Here is a 22,082-nt window from a genome sequence, read left to right as displayed (position 1 = left end):
TAGAATTTGAAATATTACTAAATACTTTTAGCACAGGTACATAAGTACCTAAATTAAATCGCATTTTTAGCGGGATAACATTTTTTTCATGACATGTGTTCGGTGTTGGTTGTCCTTATCATAAAAGTCAATTTGTTGGGATGATTGGAGGTCGGGAGCAGCCGCCATCTTGGAAAAGAGATTGGTATCGTTTTTATTGAATAGCTGCTTTGTTATTCATTTAAAAAAAAAATGACAAAAGTAAGACTTATTAACAATAAAATTATCTAAAAAAATGATATACAGAACAATTCCGTGAGTTGATTAAATAAAATTTTATAGTTGGCCAAAGTGCGGGTCTGTCTCGCAAGGTTGGGGCAAAATGACATTTTTTCATATATCTGTAGAACTTTTGATTTGTTTAGGTAATTCTTGAAGAATGAATTATAGTACTTTTAATTATCTATAAAATGAGACCTCAATCATTATTGTAACCATCATATTATAGAAGTAATCTCACGCCGAAATTTCCTATGTAGATACTAGTCAAAAGTAAGAAAAAAGCATGTTTTTTGCATAAGGGTGAGCTAATTTTGGGAATAGAGGTATAACCAAAATATAAGTACGCAGTTTTGCAGCAATACGCGTCTTTTTATAGAATTCAAAGGTCTGACAACTCGAATTTTGTGCTTTTATATTTATAATTTGAAATAGTTTAAATTTAGCCCATTCACTAGTACATAGAGGATTTTGGAGTTAGATTACTTCTACAATATGATGGTAACAATAACGATTGTGGAATCATATTACAGAAAATTAAAGGTCCTATATAATTCATTCTTCAAGAATTACCCAAACAAATCAAAAGTTCGGCAGATGCAGTTCGGCAGTTGCTTAAATGTTTAAGACTTTTTATATAGAAATTTGGAAAATGTAGGTACCTACCTACTATATGGGTACCTACAGAAAAAAAATAAAATTTGTTTAAAAAAACAATAATATTAAATCTGAAATCAAATTGCCCCCCAAAACAAGTATGCAGTTTTGATTGATATATTAACATGCATTTTTAGAAAAAAAAATTTCAAAATCGTTAGAGCCGTTTTTTAAAAAACTAATTTTGTATAGATAATTTTTTGGAAAAAAAGTTCTAAAATAAAATGGGTATGTTATTTTGTAAAAATCACTAATCAGCATCTAAAAACAAAATTTTTGTCTTATATTTAAATTATGTAAATGATTTTCACAAAAATTTTGGTTGAAATCGAACCAGTAGTTTCGGAGATAATCGGATTTGAAAAAACGGTTCTGTGCAGGTACCGTTATAATGATTTTAAAAAAATTTTGTTTCAAAAACTGTTTAAATTTTCCCGATATCTCTTTTATTGTTCGAGATATCTTAAGTTTCATTTAATAAGCAAAAAAAAATTAAACTTAATCTAAAGTTCAAGTCACTGGTCACAGAATTTTTGCCACAAGAACCAAAATATACTTTTCTGAAGGTTTTCGAGTTGCTGAACTCAAATCCGCAATCGGAAAAATTCTATTAGCCTTCGTTCTTGAAATATAACAGTTATAAAAAAAAACCTTTTTTGCATTTTATAACTTTAATATTTCAAGAATAAAGGCTAATAGAATTTTTCTGATTGTGGATTCGAGTTCAGCAACCCAAAAACCTTCAGAAAAATATATTTTGATTCTTGTGGCAAAAAAAGTTTAATTTGGTTGGCCTGTGTTGTTTCTGATTCCAAGACCGCTACTTAAATTTTAAATATCTCAGGCAATAAAAGAGATATCGGAAAGATTTAAACATTTTTTGAAAGAATAAAACTAGCTGTTATATGCACCGTTACAAAATTATTCATAATGAATTACTCCACATAAAAACATAACCTCGGAAACAGCCAAAATTACATTTTTTGACATTTTCTAACGGTAATATTTCCAAAACGAAGGCCAATCAAATTTTTCTGACTTCAGATTCGGATTCAGCACCCCAAAAAATACTAGAAAAGTATATTTTGGTTCTTGTGGCAAAAACCTTGTTGACCAGTGTTATGAAAGTGGACTAGGGGAGAGTGGGGCCAAATGTAACACTTTTTTCTAAAATCGATGGTTCTCCTACAAATTTGAAAGTGGGTCAACTAGACCTTTTTTAAATTAAAGACCTATATTTTAGCTCCAAGATCCATCATAAAAATTTAGCAAAACATAACGGTAATGTTGAAAAATAAAGCTTCCAAAAAAAAAATCGTGTTGTTTCAACTTACCCCACATACGGGGCAAAGTGTAACACATACCGGGGTAGGTTGTACCAAGAACTAAAAATAAGAGAAAAAACCTTTATTTGTTTATATTTATTTATTTTTAATTAATAACAATAAAAACAAACCTCAGTCATGAAATTTTGGTGCAAATTTGTAAAAAGTGGAGCAAATCCAAGATTTCCAGAGAAAATTTGACAGTAGTCTTAAATAAAAGTTATTCGAATTCATAAATTGTTTTATAAGCTTTATGAATTCAAGTGGTGGTTCAAAAATGTGTTTCCAATTTCAAAATAAATACAAATTCAATTACAAGCATTCATATTCAGGGTTGTTAAATATATTAGGTAAACAATTTTTCAGTATAGGTAGGTTTTTACATGGTACAACTTGCCCCGGAAAAATGTTACAACTAGCCCCAGCATGAAATTTGGCACATAAAATCAATTTAAAAAAAAGCGAAACTGATATAGACATAACATATACACGCAATTTGAGCTAAAACACAGTTGCATATAACAAAAAAACACTTAGCACTCTATCTTTTTCGGGTAAAGAGGTAGACCAAAAATAAAATTAAAAAAAAAAGTTACAAACATGCATTTTTTGGGCACCACTAGTGTAACTTCTCACCCTATCGTCTAATCTTCATCTGAAGAAAATGTGCCGGTAGATATGCAAAAATTGAGCATTTTTCTCCTTTACGCGTTTCTTAATATTGAAAGGAACATCGCTTTTTTTAGCTGTTAATTCTTACCCCTGTTACATTTAGCCCCACTCTCCCCTAAGTCACTCCTAAAAATGGCATCAAATCTAGCCTAAAAATAATTATTATTTAAGGGGAAAAGTTTATTTGAAAGCGAAACTGCAGTAAATAAACTTCTTTATTGTTCCTCTAGTGTTTTCATAAAAGAAATATAACTAAATCGTTATAAGAAAATTGTTATGTAAGTTTTTCTTTAAACAATGCAAAAAGTGACTTAGTCCACTTTCATAATCATGGGCACTATAGTACCTATATCGCAAGTAAAAATGTCACTTTGCCCCAACCTTGCGAGACAAACCCGAACTTTGACCAACTATAAAATTTGATTTAATCAACTTTCGGTAAATTGTTTTGCATTATGATGATGATGATGATGATATATATGGCTATGAGAACAATAGTGGCCTAACCCACTTTTTTACAGACTTTCAAAAAGAAGGAGGTATTCAATTCGTCTGTATTTTTTTTTTTTTTTTTTTTTGTTTTATGTGTGTTAACACATAACTTTGGACTAAGTCTATAGAAATTATGCGAAAAACCATAAAACCCAGTTTTGATCAATGGAAGTTGGTTTTGGAAATGATTATTCTGAAATGAGTTTTTCATAAAAACTTGGTCTCTTAATATATCTTTTTTAATACAAAAATAGATTTATGCAGCTAGATACACTCAAAACTAGATGGCACTCAAAAAAGTGTTGTTTTAAAAAACCCTTTATCTTAAAACTCTCGTAGCTCAAAACTGAATTTTAGTTCATTCAGTTGTTCAAAAAAGTATTAACTTCGTTAATCCAGTGGACACCGCACCTTAGATAGAAGAACAAGAAGGGTGCATTTAAGTCATGCAAATCCAAAACAGAAATTGTCACAATGGACAACAGTATATTCACATTTCAATCATTATCAGTTTAGTGCAGATTAAACCCAGTTCAGTAACAAAACTCCTTTAATCTTCAATTTTCTTAATATTGATTAGTTATACCTAAAAATGAACCCCATTTAATAAGGGCTAAGTATTTAGTCATCCGTTCATCTCATGTCTTTATCTTAAGCATAATCATTGACGTTAAAAGGATAATTTATTGAATATTGATTCGACTCAATGAACATTAATAATTTTATTAGTATCACAATAATGGTCATGGCTAGCCACTTGCCTCAGACAAAGAAAATGACGTTCAAAGCGGGTTGTATTCATTTGACCAATCTCTTTGTAAGAAAAATTAAGAAGTTAAGAAAAGATTTTGATTTTTTGTGAGTTTTGATAGTTTCAGTTCAGAGACCAATTTGGAGAAAATCAACTGTTAAATGATCAAAAATGATCAACTGTTCTTCAAAGTGAATTTCGTATTGGATTTACTTTTACCAAACAAAGTCTCCACCTCTACTCTCCACTTTATATTCAGAAAACCCATATCTAGATCTAGGACAAAGGTATCTGTACCTACCTTCCTCCAGCAACAAACTCATCACATATTTTTATAGCAGCTTTTTTTAATATTTCCAATAAGACCAACGTGTAAAAAAGGCACATCAGTAGGTTTAGTTAATAAGAATTCTAATCAGATTGTTATTGGATAGCTCTAGTGGTGACATCTCTTACTCAATATTATTTGCATCCTAATCCAATTCGAAAGCCAAACACCAACTCAACTGTAAATATTTAATAGGGGTAATTTCGATTTGTTATCGAACCAAACGACCCTCTCTATACCACCAGTCCGCAGTCCTCTTGCCGCACCCGTTTCATCAGTTCTTCTTCGTATTTTCCATACTTTTTTCCGTTTCCTTTGATGGAATTACCCTATTATCCCATGACGGCCGTGCGCTTATACACACGAATCCTATATATGTATAATACTACCGTTAGGTCGAATATCAGAAACATGCCTATACGACGATACGACAAAGACCCACCGACTGACTCGACTCGACGTGACGACTGGAAAGTTCTATACGTTGTATATAGTACTCTATTACGATTCGGCCGTGTCGAAGAAGGGATCACTTTGAAATTGGCCTTTCTCCAATGGCTACTTCAGTCTTTTCACAGAGATACAATACATACATATATAAAGCCTGGCAAAACCTAAAAGCAAGAGAGACTCTATTGAAAGGTTTAAATGAAATCGAAAAAAGGATATCATCACAAGGCAAAAGGACCCGGCCCATCACAGCCTATGCGACGTATCAGTGGGTGGAGGGGTCGTCTATACAGGATGAGAAAGGATAATATAAAATAAAAAAAAGTATCCCCTGGTTCCAGTGGTATTATACATTTTTCGTTAAAGGATACTCTCCGCATGTAGGATATCCAGTAGGAAAAAAAAAATAATATCCAACAGCACACTTTTGGGGTATCCTTGGTACACATATTAACCAAAAGAAAACATACAATATTAAGGAATCGAAAGCGAAAAAGAATACTCAATAACCATTCATATTTCAACCCAATGGGCTATAAAATATACTTATCCTATTTACATTTAAATATGTTATTATGCTTGGGCTTGGGTTTTGGGTAAAGGACGGCAAGAGTAAGCAAAAAAAAAAAAAGAAAAAAAAGGATTATGCCAAAAAGGATCAAACTTTACGGTATCCAGAAAACGTGAAGTAAATTCATCAAACTTTAGCGTCCACATACAAAAGGTTTTTTCGTATTTCGTCGATTCGGTTGAACTATTGATTGTAGTAAGTAGAAGATTAAAATTAAGCTTAAATTTAGCCTTGCGATGTCAATTTTAATAATAATAATTATTTGCTGGACCTCAATAACTATTAAATATTTTGACTGACTACTATAAAAAAAATTCTAACGGTCAAAAATAGTCAACTCTTTTCATTATTTATGAAAGAGACCAAATTTTTTTTAATAAATATTCCACATACGCCACAGTGACCGGTTTAGTTATTTTTTTTTTTAATTCGTTCATAAATATAAAATTTTAGTAACAAATATTGCAAATACAATAAACCTGAAAGGGAATGATAAATTTGAAATCAGTAAGTTTCCAATACATACTAAGTGCCAAAAAGAATCTACGAAAAAACCCACTCAAAAAACACTTTTTTATTGTTATTGTTTAATTTACAGGGTGATTCAGGAAGAATGTGCCAAAGAGTTGAAGCATGTGGGTTTGGTTCAGAAAAAAAAAATCGTTCGGCCAAAAGGGACAATTTTATAAAAAATTTACTTAATTTAGACAAAAATTATTAAAAATCAACGGTTACACACACAACAAAGTGCTATACCTTTTAGTAAAGCTTCATTAAAAAAAAATGCGATTTCATTGCTTTAAGGACCGTATAGCTAATAATCCGTTGGCAGTGGGCGCATCAGCATGGTAAGAAAAACTCACTGGTCAGCCTTCAGGCATTATCAATGAGAAAAATCCAATATTACTTCACTTAATTGCATCCTCATACAACTCTGAATGTTTAAAAAATAACAGACAAAAGGTAAATATCACATAATTTAATTTACCAAACGTCAAACAAAAAATAAATGGCTTGCTTAAAAAATAGTTTTGATTTTGTATTCGTTTCTCGAAAACGAAAAGACAAAACAAATAAGAACATTGAAAAAGAGAAACTAAATTAAAACTTACAATAAAATTTGGAAAAATAACAGTCAAAAATGGAATTATTTCACTTTCTCACAGTGAAATAAGACCGACTTTTCAAAGTTGGCCCTATTTCGCTTTCAGAAAGTGAAATAAGGCCAAATCGGTCATATTGCGCTTTGACTATGGGCGTACATACCATTGGGGCAAGCGGAGCGGTGTCCCAGGGCCCCACGGGTGATCATGTAGAAAAGAATTCTATTAATAGATTTAGTGTTCACTCAGCTTCCTAATTTATCATAGGGCTCTTAAACAATAAAATTTATCCGGCCCCAGAAAAAAATAAATGGTTTTTTTAAATGCTTAATATAAACTATCATTATTAGCCTTGATTTAATTGCAAAACTGAACTCCAAGACTAGCCTAAACGATCATTTAAGAGCCTTAACAAGAGGCCCAAAAATAAATAAATTTTATTGAGGCAAACAGACATATTCTTCTTTCCTTTCAAGGCCCAAGAAAATAAATAAAACGTTGTGATAGTAAACAGTCAAAAAGGTGACATTTTTTCACTTTTATTGTGCTTAAAAGAAGCATTCCTATAAGGCCTTTGAGAAATTACAATTGTAAGCATTTAGTAAAACTGTATAGAAGCCAAATTTAAATTGGGTAAGAAGCTTTTTAAGATTTTTGCCCAAAAAATTGAATCTTGCCCCGGGGCCCCAGCAGCTCAATGTACACCTCTGGTTTTGACCTTACAGTAGTATTCTTAAAGCAAATTTTGTTCTCCAGTGCACGCATAAATGCTTTTATATTTAAAATTCTTGAAAGACAAATTAGAATAAAATTTTCCTTAAAAGACGATAAATTGGGAGACTTAAAGTGATGAGCGCGGGTGACTTGGGGAATCGCAAAAAAAGCAAGCAAATTAATTATAACGCAAATGTCAAAAACAAATCAACCCCACCTGTTTTAATGGGTGAAAAGCGAAGCCGGATGATCACATGAGAATCTATTTAATTTTCACAACTCAAACGCGAAGCCGAAAAATATTTTTTCCACGAGAGAATCAATTTTGAGGTGTGAAAATAAAAATTCGAGCAATTTCCTCGAGATAACGTCGATTTTAGCATTTTTCATCAGAATATACAAAGCAACCTTTTAAATTAACTCCCGAAAATAATTTCGTTATCAAAAAAGGGCGTACCTATTTAAAAAAAAACTATTAGCCCAGGGAAATTAGTAATTTAAATCGCATTTTTCGCGGGACAAAATTTTTTTCATGGAATGTGTTCGGGTGGTTGTCCTTATCATAAAAGTCAATTTGTTGGGATAATTGGAGGTTGGGAACAGCCGCCATCTTGGAAAAGAGATTGGTATCGTTTTTATTGAATAGCTCCATTGTTATTCATTTTAACAAAAAATGACAAAGGTAAGACTTATTAACAATAAAATTATCTAAGAAATGGTATACAAAACAATTCCGTGAGTTGATTAAATAAAATTTTATAGTTGGTCAAAGTGCGGGTTTGTATCGCAAGGTTGGGACAAAATGACATTTTTTCATATATCTGACGAACTTTTGATTTGTTTGGATAATTCTTCAAGAATGATTTGTAGTACTTATAATTACCTATAAATTGAGCCCACAATTGTTATTGTCACCATCGTATTGTAGAAGTAATCTAACTACGAAACTCTCCATGTACTAGTCAAAAGTAAGAAAAAAGCTGTTTTTTTGCTAGTAGGCCGAGAAAATTTTGGGAGTAGAGGTATAACCAAAATATAAGTACGCAGTTTTGCAGCCATACGCGTGTTAATGTCGATTTCGAAGGTCTGACAACTCTAATTTTGTGCTTTATATGGTTTTTGGGGGGTTAAATAACGTAAGTTTTTCAGTTAATGTGAATGGGCTAAATTTATACTATTTGAAATTATAAATATACAAGATGATGCTCTATCATCGTTCCTAAATCTGAACACCCCAATCTTGAGGATGTGACCAATAGAACTATATATAAGCCGTTTATACGATTATGTTTTAGAAGCTTTTTTTGTTTAGATTTTTGTTTGTTTATTTGAATTGAAAAGCCTGATATGGTTAGTTAAAAAAGCTTATATCGTGAGTTCTATTAACCCCATAGCCGAGATTGAGGTGTCCAGATCTAGGAAAAATAATAGAGCATCAGCTTGTATATTTATAATTTCAAATAGTATAAATTTAGCCCATTCACATTAACTGGAAAACTTACGTTATTTAACCCTCCAAAAACCGTATAAAGCACAAAATTAGAGTTGTCAGACCTTCGAAATCGACATTAACACGCGTATGGCTGCAAAACTGCGTACTTATATTTTGGTTATACCTCTACTCCCAAAATTTTCTCGGCCTACTAGCAAAAAAACAGCTTTTTTCTTACTTTTGACTAGTACATGGAGAGTTTCGTAGTTAGATTACTTCTACAATACGATGGTGACAATAACAATTGTGGGCTCAATTTATAGGTAATTATAAGTACTACAAATCATTCTTGAAGAATTATCCAAACAAATCAAAAGTTCGTCAGATATATGAACAAATGTCATTTTGTCCCAACATTGCGATACAAACCCGCACTTTGACCAACTGTAAAATTTTATTTAATCAACTCACGGAATTGTTTTGTATATCATTTTTTAGATAATTTTATTGTTGATAAGTCTTACCTTTGTCATTTTTTGTTAAAATGAATAACAATGGAGCTATTCAATAAAAACGATACCAATCTCTTTTCCAAGATGGCGGCTGTTCCCAACCTCCAATTATCCCAACAAATTGACTTTTATGATAAGGACAACCACACAGAGAAAAATAGACCACATAAAATAGAACAAAAACAATAAGATTTCTCTATGGTTTTCATCCAAGAAGGAAACCTTATTAAAACAATCGGGTTTTCCTTATTGTTTTAAAATCTGCAAAAAAATAAAAAAAAAGGTGACCAGGCTGGGAATCGAACTGGAGACTTCAAATCATTAGTCGCCCACCTTACCACCTGAACCAACCTGCCATGAAAATATCGATCGCGATTTTTGTTCTAGTGCTAAGTTGCAAAAAAAAAATCAACTTTTCAGTCATATTTTAATAAGATTTTCTCTATAAAAATAATAAGAAATCTCCTTAAAAAAAACCTTATTAATCGTTGATTTTAATAAGATTTCCTTATGAAATGTATGGACGGTAAAACAATATGGCAATCTGTTAGTTTTTAGCGGGTCATATTTTTCTCTGTGCACCCGAACACATTCCATGAAAAAAATGTTGTCCCGCGAAAAATGCGATTTCATGCCCATATTTTGACTAATTTCCCTGAGCTATATTACAATTTAAAGAAATAATTTTGAAACAAGCTACAATAGACCGAAAACAATATTATGTATAGCTTATTGAGTTGCTACAATTTTCGGCGTCACTTATTCAAAATTCTATGTTTACTTAAATTTTTTTTTCTAAAACACCAATATCAAAGAAAACAGCTCAAACAGCTGCATGCAAAATCAAAAAAATGTAAGCTAATTTAAAGATAAATAAAAAAATCAACAAATTTTACAACAAACCTTTATAACCTCAAATCCATGTTTCTTGGTTTCAAGTCACTCTAACAAGTTTTTATTTATTTACAATGCACATGTACTGTAAGTCCATGTTTCCTTGACTTTTGTTTCAAATTCCATCATTCCCAAAATTTAAACCGATAAATCCCCAAACCAAAAATTCATGTAATCCAATCAGCCTTAACCGCATTGACCATGTATATCATATAGTTTATCTAATTGGAAAATGCCTCTCCACGTCCACATGGGTATTTCTAAATTCAATATATTGCAACACCGACAAGGACTCTCCAGAGACTAAACTCAGATTTGGCCATCAAAATTGGTAGTACGGGATGTGAATGTCTGAGTAGGGTACATACATACGTTTGACACAATGTATAAAAGGACAAGAGGACCTATAGAAAACAATATTCTGACAATTAGTTGGAACGTATGGTGGCGGTAGCGATGGGTCGTGCACCCAGGCAGATACCTCAATTAAATTAACATGACCCACGTTGCTTATAGTCAAATATCCTTACTCATATATAGCCTCTTTCAATTCAACTTGCTGTGTGCACTCGACTTGATATGGTTTAACAGCTTCAGCGTACACACACATTTTCAAACTTGAATATGAATATTAAATATTTAGAAAATAGTTTAGGAAATGATAATTTAATATATTGTAAGTTAATTTGTAAATTTGACGAATAAGTTCGTAAAATAAGGATGAAGAAATTTATTAAGTTTCAATGACTTTTTTTCTTATTATTTTTTATAAATTTACAGATTTTTTGGGTTTTGATTAAACTTCCATCCACTTTGCTTAATTTTCTGTAATAATTCTTGACTTCTTTGTCTGTCTCCAAAATTTACTTTTTTATCAAATTTTACTTATACCTATACAAAATTGATGCACATATGTCATAAATAGAAAATTTTTCCTAGCCAAAATATTTAACAAAAGATTGACCAATATTATAAGACGACTTATAAACTCATCCTTTTGTCATTTCAAACAACGAAAAAAAAAAAAACACTCACGACTCACTCCATCATGCTTAACCCTTTTCACAAAGATTTCCCCATTGAAAAGAATCTTATGCAAATCAATACTTGAATGAGTATTTCGTCTATAACATGCGGATGGACCATCATCTTCACCATCTATTCTATATATACCACCTGGAAACTTAAGCTGGGGATTATCTCTAAAGCAAATTTAGCTTAGCAAAATTAATACCCTTTTTGTGTAGTAAGTAGTATATATTTATAATAGTTATGGGTTTTGTATGGGGCAACCTTCAACTTCTTACATTTATAGAGTAGTCTTGTGTACTTATAGACATATAATAAATTGAAATAAGTATCTATCTATCTTTTCTTGTGATGTCGTCAACACACTTTAGTGTTATAGCATTGAAAAATATTTTTGCATAATAGATATAGGTAAGGTGTTTGAAATGTTGCAAAAACAAAACGAGAATGCATCGATCTTTGAGTAACAATGGTAATTAGTATTTCACTGGAGGTTAGTTTGTATTGAAAACATGACATTAGATTCTTTTAATATCAATATTTAGCTTGAAATTAGAATTAATTATCTTAATACACAAAATAGCACAGTGACTGCCAAATTGTATTTTAAGTGAAAAGTTCTGGTGAGTTGCTTTTGGTGGCTAGCTTTAATTTTTTTGGGTTTCTGCAATCTTGCGATATAGAGATATAGTAGATACTAAAGTCCAAGTTAAGGATTCTTCAAACATTTTGGTTATGGGCTTTGGGAGATTTCATAGAGGGAAAGTGAAATTTTATTTAAGATAAAAATTAATTATTTTAATAAATCGAATGGAACATATTGTTTTTCTCAAAAACGGCTATAGATTTCGATTAAAACAATGAGTGTACTTTGTCAAAGAAAGTTCTATTTTTGAAATAAAAATAATATTTTTCGGACCGTTATTAACTGTTCCTGTCATATTTCTGACTTCCTCGTAAGCCGTTTGACCGATATCAATGAAATTTAGTAATCTTTTTTTTTTTAAATCTATATACATATTTCCATTTTTTTTTTTTTTTTTTTCAAAAATCAATTTTTTTAAAACCGGTTGATGAACTGTCTTGAAATTTAAATAATGTTTAAATATGTGGATAAATTAATTCTTCAAAACGGTATAACAAATTTTTTTTGAATACATTTTGAAAATAAAAAAAAAATCCAAACATGTTTTGTTTTTTAAAAGATTAAAACCATTTAAAAGGGTGTTTTCATAATTTAAAAAAAAACACTTTTAATACTTTTTTTACATTTCTTTTTACATTTCTACCATTTAAACAAGTACGTGTGACCCAGTCATGCATTTTATTGTCAAGTGTTATGAGTTTATTCTTTGAAAAGTAAAAAGTAGGTATATTTTCTGTGTTTTTTTTTTTTTTTTCAAAAATACCTGATTTTAGTCGAAATTATTCCAAAAATTTACTGATCTAAAATTTATTTAAAAATTTCAGTTGAGTTGTGCTCAGATTCAGCTTGAAAATCACACATCTATCTATTAATCAAATCTAAAACTAAATATTTTATTAGTTGTAACAGTAACAGTAAATATTTTTTCTTTGGGACCAATTTTGCAAATTCACACTAAACCAATTTTCGTAAAATAACCTTTTTTAACATAAACCAAAATTTTTAAGAGTTAAGTTCAAAAACCTGCAGTTTTGAATTTCAACTAAATTAAATTGTTTAAAGATGGCTCTAAGAAAAAAATTATTTTGCATTTTTATTAAACCAATTTTTGAAAGAACCTACTTTTTATGAGTTATATACAAAAAAACGGTTGTTTTCGAACTTTTACTATTTAGAATAGAAATAAAAATAAAAAACTGTCATAACTTTCTTTTGTAAGCTATGGAGCTATATATGAAAAACTGAGAATTTTCGGCTTTTAACCTTGAATTACTTTTAAAGCAAACATGAGATGGATAAGGAGCTTTCGCAACTTGATTTCAGTAACGAGCCAAACGTCTGTACCAATTGTCAGCCTGGTACGAATTTTGGCTAGGGAAAACAATATTTTGACTGGACTGTAATAAATAGAGATATAAAACCATTATTCACTTCCTATTCCATCCTTTTAAACTTCTATTTTAATCCAGTTTCCAGCAAACATAAAAGAGCAAATCTAACATAAAAGAAGAAATCTAAGAAGAAAAAACTATGGTATTTGATTTTCTTCTTGAAATTATTTAACACCTTAAACGACCAAATACGGATTCACATTTTCTATATATAAATTTTTAGGCAACAAAAAACTAGTACCTGTTGCTAATATTATACAACACTAACCAGCTAACAATAGGATTGGTATAATGTCAAGGCTCTCAATGTTTCCATTTTGGTGTGGATATATTTTTTTTTTTTTGTTTTGTCTGTCACATAAGCCAACCAACTATATTAAGTGATGCACCACAGCAGATGTTTATATTCATTGGGTGTTCAATGTGTCTAAACATGTTTGCTCATAGAATTATTCTGGGTCAAGCAATGGCCGCAAAGAATTATTGTCTTGCATTCTCGATGAGGCCACATGAGCATCGCAAAGTTAGTAAGTACATTGTTGTGAATAGAAGGTAAGCTCTTGGCATTTAGAAACCGGATTATGAACTTATTTAATTAATTGGTGACATAAGGCTTTTCTTGATGTGAACCTTTTCAAAACCTTGCTTTGGCAACATAAGATGTAAAGCTATAGTCTTATCTTGAGAATCGTCATGACGTTGGTATAACTTTGGTTTTTGTGATTGAAACTTTACAAATTGTACAGTTAAAAGTATGAATGCTATAAGAGCTAAACGTGCATTAATTAAAACGTTTAAAAATTACTTCCAGAAGGAATTTTCATTTTCATATGAAATTTAAATTATCAAAAATAAGTGCAGATTTACAAAAATAATAAGTTTTTAAGGTTCGTCAGAATCACTGTGTGGAATGAACTTGTATTCTTTGTTTGTTCTTTGGTATCTCCAAACTCAGTTGTGTTAAACAGCAAGAAAATGGGAAAAAAATAATAATACTGGTCAGCAAAATGTATCAGTTATTTTCTTCTTCAATTTGTAAAAAAGTATTTACTCCCCTACAATGCAGGGGGCTTGCAAAGCTTCAAATTTTTTCGCCTAAAAACAAAAGTATACTTTTCTTGTGTTTTTTGATATGTTGAGTTCAAATCCAAATTTTTAAAAATTCTATCACGATAGGATTTTGAGATAAGCGAGAGCTGACCAAAAATTCTTTAATTCATATATCAGAAATTAATTAGAAACATTATACTTTTATTCCTGGGACAAATAAATATGATTTTAAATCGTAACAAATTTAGTTGAAATAGTTGAAAAATTTTTAAAGATCTTTAAAAATCTTTAATTTTATCTGGATTGGTTTTCTTTATTTTTATAATATTTAAAAAATATTTATAATACTTATAGTCAGCTTATGCACAGAAATATTTTAGGCTAAATATTTAGGTATATTTGACTTGAATTTTGAAGATCATTTTTGATTAGAAGTTCAAAAATTTTGAATTTCTTATCAAATGTGAAATTACGATTTCATTATTTTAAAATTTCGATTGATTGAAACGTCTCTCAAGACTTCATTAATTGAATTTTAAAATATTATAAAAATAAAGAACTTGAAGCAATCCAGATAAAATTGAAGATCTTAAAAAAAATTGTAAACTTATTATTTTTTAGATTAAGAGTATTTATTATAGATTCCTGAAGAAGGTTGTAACACAGCCGAAACGTCGAAGAAAAATTAGGATAAATAACGAATTTGACCTCAAGCCCACATAGGAGTTAAAATTATTAATATTTTTATTTAGTTATTTTATCAAAGGATTTCTTTGCAGAACAGTGTAATTTACTGGTAAATCAAAATTACCTAATAGGTGCAACTCCTCGTTTTATATTGTGAAATGTGATTTTTCTACCACAGATGCCAATAAAAGTAGTCCTAATATTTCCAAATCATCAAGAAAATATTTTTTTTTTATTTGGATCAATTTTGTTCAAATATGTGATGGGTCAAGCAAGCAGACTGTTTGTCATGTCAATTTAAAATTATAGTTATGGATTATCAATATCAATATCATCATATAAAAAAAAAAAAAACTAAGGAAAAAATCAATAAAATTTTTGCAATCGTTGTGACATGAATAACGTATTTTTGTATTCTAAAATTCATTTTGTCCATTCCATTCCTTTCCTATAAGATTATAAGAATGCCCCATAAGTTACAAAGCATGTTTGAATTAGAAGTACGAAAATCAAAGGAGCTATTTCATGTTAAAAATACCCTGAGAACCCCGTCATGCAATGTTCCAATATAAGGTAACAAGGAATTTAGGCCTAAAAACTCCTAGTACAAAAAAATGCAAAAACATCAGCATTTATACTTGGCCTCAGAAATTGCACAATACAAAACGATCGATTTCTGAGTTAAATAAAATCTTAAATTTCGTTGCTTTCATGATATTGACGGTTATTTTTGACTATTTCAAAAGATTAAGAAACTCCTTATAGTGGCTGAAAATATTTGACAATTTTGAAAATTTTCTATCAACTTTTAATTTCTAAGTAAAATACTTCAAAGGTATCTGTAATTTATCGTCGTTGATATCGCTTATCTACGTTGCTCTTGAGACTGATTTATAATAAGATATTGTTGCTCGTAGTCGTAACGAAAAAAGCTAAACAAACCAAACAAAAAATAGTACACAATTATTTCGCATATAAATACATTTTATTGAGTATTTCGGTTTCAAATTTTAATTTCAAATTTTTTTTTTTAATTCTTGTGCTAGGAAAAGACTGTTTTACTTAAATTTTTTTGTTTGTTTCTTTTTCAGTTAATTAATTAAATACAAAAAAAAAATAAATCACAATTTTAAGTTAAACAACAATAATGAAACTATATTTTTTGTTTGTAGATGATAATTTAACTTTCAACAATTGGATGGAATCCAGTTTCATCAGCTGTGTATGTCACACGATGAACACCGCCATCAGCATCGGTAAATTCGTATGAGCCAGTTTTGACAACAGCTTCAACAGGACCCTCTTCGCCAGTAACTGTTTTCAATTCACCTGTTTCTTGGACTTTGGTGCCATCACTTTGAGAGAAACTGAAAAATTGAAAAAAAAATATAAGTTAATAAAAATATTTAACTAAACTGTAAAAAAAAAATAGGTAATAAAGTATCAAAAAAAAAAATACAAAATCGAAGATGTTTTTGAGAAACTCAAAACTCAAAAAATTACACAAAATTTTTGTATTTGAATTTGAATATCCAAGAAAATATTTTAAAAATAAATAAACAAAAAATCAAAGCTGTGTTTATTGTAAACAAAATTGTACCCTCTACAATAACTTGCAATTAAAAACAAAGTACGCAGATAATCATCAAATTGTTGCAGTCTTTACTTTATTTTTTTTTTTTTAAATATTTTATAATAAAGAATAAGTATCAAATTTCCCACAGTAATATTAGTTTGCGAAACTGCGCCAACTCATTTATATGTTAAATTAAACAAACAAAAAATGATTATTATGAAGTATCTCACCTTCATACGCTTTATACTATACCTAGCTTGAAATTCTCATAAAATCATTGACATTGAATGTGGAAAACAATGGGTTCCGTTTTTGTTTTGATTTTTTTATAATTAAATTTGCTCAAGCTGATCAACTTTGCACACCATGTGCTGTGAAATTACTGTTTTTGTTTATATTTTGCTACCGGGTAGCCTTACCCCCTTAATTTTGGGAAAAAATTAATTATGATTTATGAATCTCGACTTTAAATCTTTTAAATAAGATAGGTACTTTTGGTTCCTGAAGAAAGTTCAACAGATCGCTGAATGTGAATTCTTATTGAGTAGACCTTATATCACAAAGACCCTAACAATTACGGAAAAAAAATAAGAAATTTTTAAACCCAAAATCCTGACCATATGTTGACTTTTGACTTTCGATTTCCAAAATTTTGTGTAGGTACTTCATAATTGCTAAGGCCAAGATTATTTTCTTTCATCACACACTTCGAGGGCAAAAGTGGTATTAAAAATATTTAAACCTCTTTCATAATTTTTCAAGTGTCTTAAAAAGAGTTCCCATTGATTGGTAGATTATGTAGGTAACTCAACTTAAAACCCCCAAAAAATAACAATCAATCATGGCATCAGTAAAAGACAAGAAAACCTTTTTGTTAGACACAAATACAACAGAAAAAAAAAAGAAGAAGAGTTAATTTCTAAAGCGCAATATAATTACAAAACATTTGAAATGTAGTTTTTTTCTATCTATCTACTTATTCAGATAGATAAAATATCCCCCCCCCACTTGAAAATGATTGAGAAATGAATTTAAATGTCCAATATATTCGAAAGACTAATTGATAGTAATCAACAGTAGTTGTCATTAATATAGACAACAAGTTAGCTTCTATGTTATTTTTTGTTGTCTTATTCTGTTTTTTTGCAAAATGTCAATGGTCACGTTGGGTTCATCTTGTTGTTTTTTTCTTCTTTTTTTGGTGTTAAGATATTGTAATATTGCAACATTTAACTTAAAAAAATTTATTTACTTTAGGTCATGTTGTACAATTATTTATAATTTGTTAACATAACCGTAAGCATTTTTTTTGTTTGAAGGGAATATCAATTAAAATATCACATGTATGCATGTATGATATAATTATTAATATTTGTTTAACCTTTTGCCTATAGAGAGATAATTGTTACACTGTAAGAAATATATTGCATTGTATTAAATTACACTTAAATTATTAGTTTAAATATAAAGAGGTAACGAAAATGTTCTTGAGACCAAATAAGCGTAAAGCGTGAGGCCCAAACTAAGTTAATTTAAGACAGACATTTGAAGTTTTTTTTTAGCTCAATAACTTAATCTTATGGTTTTCAACATTATCCTTATCAGCGATCAAACGGAACATATATGGAAGATGCGGGTAATAAGGCCTACCAGTTTTTAAAGCCTAAGTTACAGAAAATCATTTTATAATGATTGAAGTATAACGAGGACAAAGTAGCGCCATGTATCAATCATAGCTTACGCTACGTAAAGCTCACTAGATGAGATTGAGAATATGGTCTTCACAGAGTGGTATCATTAAAATTCCGTCGTTCAGAAGCTAGAGGAAAATTTTGTGTGGCTTTAAATGAGAATTTGACTTAGTGCTTTAAAGGATTCAAACAATGTTAATGTTCAACTAATAAAATTGATCTTCATTCCTAAATACATAGTTGTCTTTTCAGCCTTCACCCAAATATTACTCCATTCGTTAAAAAATTGTTTACCACTTGCATTTCGAGACATTTTTTGGGTCAATAATTACAATTTTTTTAAAATCTTCTGGATCTTTACTAATATTTCGAACTTTGGAAGAATAATCAAACTAAGAAAAGGACCTGCACATGCACACCTTTAAGGTAGTAATTTCATCTAAATTCGTTTATAATCCATCAATAATGTTTCCTGAAATTCACAAAACTTATCGAGAAAAAATATTGCAGGAAGTTCCTGCCTTTTAATGTAAAGGGTGTTTTTTTTTTACATAATGCTAACAGTTTCATTTTAATTTTGTACATTATTTTATTTTGTCGAGAAGGCGTACAACTTATAATAATTACAACACTCGATATTGTAAAAAAAAAATCTGCGATCGCTATTTGACGAATTGGTGATCGTTTTCGCAAAACACAATGTTCTTGGAGGTGCAATAGCTTAAAGATAGAAAATGTGCAAACTGAAGAAATTATTGTAACTACTCAGAAAATCTAAACCGTTTGATTTGAAACAGCCTTAACAGCTTTTTTCTGTCCCTTCAATATTGAAAAATTTTCAAACAAAATTCCTGATTTGAAGGCTGGTGTAAGATGTGAAAATTGAAACTGAATTTGCACTAAAGGTCACTTATACTTTAAAATTGAATAAAATATCAAACTAACAACTGCCAATCGTCACACCCGCAACAGTGTTTAAACTAATATTTAAAACTAATATGTGAAAGTTTTTGATCGTTTGTGTCTCACTTTTAGTGGGAGCAGGTTCCTGTATTTGAAACCTATATAAATGATATTGAACAATGATTAAATAATTTATAAAATTATAAGTAAAACTGTCACACCCGTTACGATAAAAAGCGCTATTGTGTACTTACTGGTTCAAGATGTATGAAAAAGTAAGTTCCAAATAAATATTTAAGGCCCATTTGCTGAAACGAGTCTTAAATATTTATGTGAAACATAAACCCTTAAGTTCTACATTACGGTTTGCACGAACTTCAAACTGTGTCATAAATTCCTCTAAGTTTAACATAACTTAGGGGGAAGAAATAGTAGAACTTAAGCTGTTATGTTCTACCTAGGCACCTTTATTTTATGAAAAAAGCAAGAATGTCGCTCAAAAATTGATGTCGGTAGTACAAAGGACATGAATTATTATCAATTTAATAAAAAAAAACTTACATTCATTAACTTAAACCATCCACAGATGGTACAATTTACACCACAGTTTTTTGTATGAGGCACTATTTTGCTGTCATATTTCATTGACTAATTTTGACACACCAACACATTTACACACACACACGAATAATTTTTGTTTAACCAATTAACACTTATTTTTGGCTCAAATATACTTTTTTACACTTTTATTCCGCAAGATAAAGACACAAACTTGAAAATTTAACGATATTGTTGTATATTAATTGCTAAATTGCTCAAAATCTATTTAAATTATTTGACGTTTCTATTGATTTGACTTTTGAATTTGAAGTTCTCAGCGATTTATATCATGAAAGTAAATCATTGCTAGGTTAAACATAAATATTTTTTAGCAACTTAGAATAAACTAAGTAAAACACAAGAGTTATGTTCGACCTAGCTAAGATGAGAATTTATGACTAGTATGAGCAAATGGGCCTAAGTTATTTTGCTTTTAAGTAAGATCTACTACATTTTATAAGTTTTGTCAATGGGTACAGGATAATTTCGCAAACTACTGATCAAAATTTTAAAAGATCAGAAAAAATGTTTTTTTATTTTCTTTTTTATCAGTGTAGATTGTAAATATTTTTTTTCTAATTTGACAGAAGCACATTCAAATATTTAACTTCATTACTTTTAATTTTGTTATAACTTTTGTAAATAAAAAAAAAAAAAATAACCAAAAGTGGTAATAAATCATTGTTAGTGATAAACGGATTTTATTCGTTTTTTTAGTGATGAAGGTGGTGTTGGGTTGGGATGGGATGCATGATGCATCCAATTAAGCTGTTAACAAATCAGACTTACTATATTTTTTTTTTTAAATTATTTTTCTTGCTTTAATTATACGACGAATGGGTTTTTAAATAAATGTAATACATGACATTAAAAAACAATAAACATATTGACTGTGTCACGATTGTGAGTATATTATATTTCGTTTTCACTATTAAAATGGAATGTTAGAGTAAGACTAATGAGAGATTTAATCAAAATTGACAATTTCAAATGTAAATCAATGAATTTACATTATTTTTTTGCAAATTAATTAGGTATGTAGGTAGGTGTAAATAAATATATTTAATACAAAACCTAACGAATCTTATCTGTGTCTACCTTAAGTTTAGTATTATTGAGTAGGTTTCAAGTAGGTTTTGGGTTTAAAAATTAAACTTAAGAATTTTCAAAACTGTTGTACCTGCTTAAATTTTTTCAAAACTAAGAAAATTAAATACAAAAAATCTCTTTGCTACATTTTCAAAATGATATTTTCATTGTAACGGGTGTGACAACAAATTCAAATTTACCAACAGTATTTTTAATCTAATCTTTCTTCGATTCACTCCCTTAAAAAAATTTAATTCATTATACATTAATATATTGTTTTTTATCTGTACTGTGATTGACATTTCTGACAAACATCACACCCGTTACATTTTCTCTTGAGCCAGCTAGATCGATGCAATAATGCAGATAAAAAAAAATAATAAATTAGATTTTAAAGTTCTACATTATTTTGTACGAGTATTGTAAAATTTAGGATAGAAATATTTGAATCTTGTGTCACACCCGTTACAGCGAAAATATTAAATTATTTTTTTTACTTTCAAAAAAGGATACAGATTTGTTTCAATGAGAACAAAAACAAATAAAACGTCATCACTTTTCTTATAAAAGTCTTATAGGATTGAATAATCACAAGTCACATTTTGTCATTTTTTTTCAAAGTTTTATTGTTCTTTATGTTTAGGAAACACTTTTTTAACGCCTTGAAACGAAAACTTTATTTTTTTTTTTTTTTTGTATCCAAAATTTGTATTCGAGATTTTTCATCCCTAAGCTTTATTAACACTTCACTGTTTTTTGTTTTTTTTTGTTTTGTGTTTTTGTTTTTCTAGAATCCCTCTTACCTGTATTTGTAGTTGCCAGTTCCGTCATTTTCATTAGTGAAATCCAAAAGTTGGACATCCTGTGGGGCAGGAGCACTGCTTACGATAACAACAAACAAACAGATAGCAACAATTAATTTCATCATTTTGATTGTTTTTTTTTTTTTGTATTTTCTTGAAAATAAAGTTTATAATCTCAAAGACAGTTTAACTGTACCAAAACCAAGTCAACACTGATGAATTCTGAACTGCGACACTCGTCTTTTATATCCAAAAAATGTGTTTAAAGCTTAAATGGTAGGGAAATGAAAATAACTTAGGGAGATGGTCATCATCATCATCATCTTTATACTTGTTGTGTATATAGTCATCGCTGTGTGGCGGCGGTGTTTTGCAGTTTTGTTGTAATGTAGTGATGCTGCTGTTATTGTTGTGAAGTTAGCATCGTCATCGCAACAACAGCATCATCATCTTCATTG

General features: G+C 29.6%; 1 protein-coding gene across 1 annotated transcript; it reads right to left on the bottom strand.

Annotated features, from left to right (window-relative positions):
• Window positions 1-15,959: 15,959 nt before the first annotated feature.
• LOC129909286 (larval cuticle protein 1-like) lies at window positions 15,960-21,841 on the bottom strand. Its single transcript, XM_055986360.1, has 2 exons — window positions 21,625-21,841; window positions 15,960-16,329 (listed from the first exon to the last, which is right to left on the bottom strand). Exons 1-2 carry the CDS (start codon window positions 21,747-21,749, stop codon window positions 16,143-16,145), a joined length of 312 nt encoding a protein of 103 aa, XP_055842335.1. The 5' UTR covers window positions 21,750-21,841; the 3' UTR covers window positions 15,960-16,142.
• Window positions 21,842-22,082: the final 241 nt, after the last annotated feature.

Source organism: Episyrphus balteatus, chromosome 2 (assembly GCF_945859705.1).
Source record: "Episyrphus balteatus chromosome 2, idEpiBalt1.1, whole genome shotgun sequence".
NCBI classification, from domain to species: Eukaryota; Metazoa; Arthropoda; class Insecta; order Diptera; family Syrphidae; genus Episyrphus; species Episyrphus balteatus.
The sequence above is the reverse complement of the archived record's forward strand: the minus strand, read 5'-3'. Positions and strand labels throughout refer to the sequence as shown.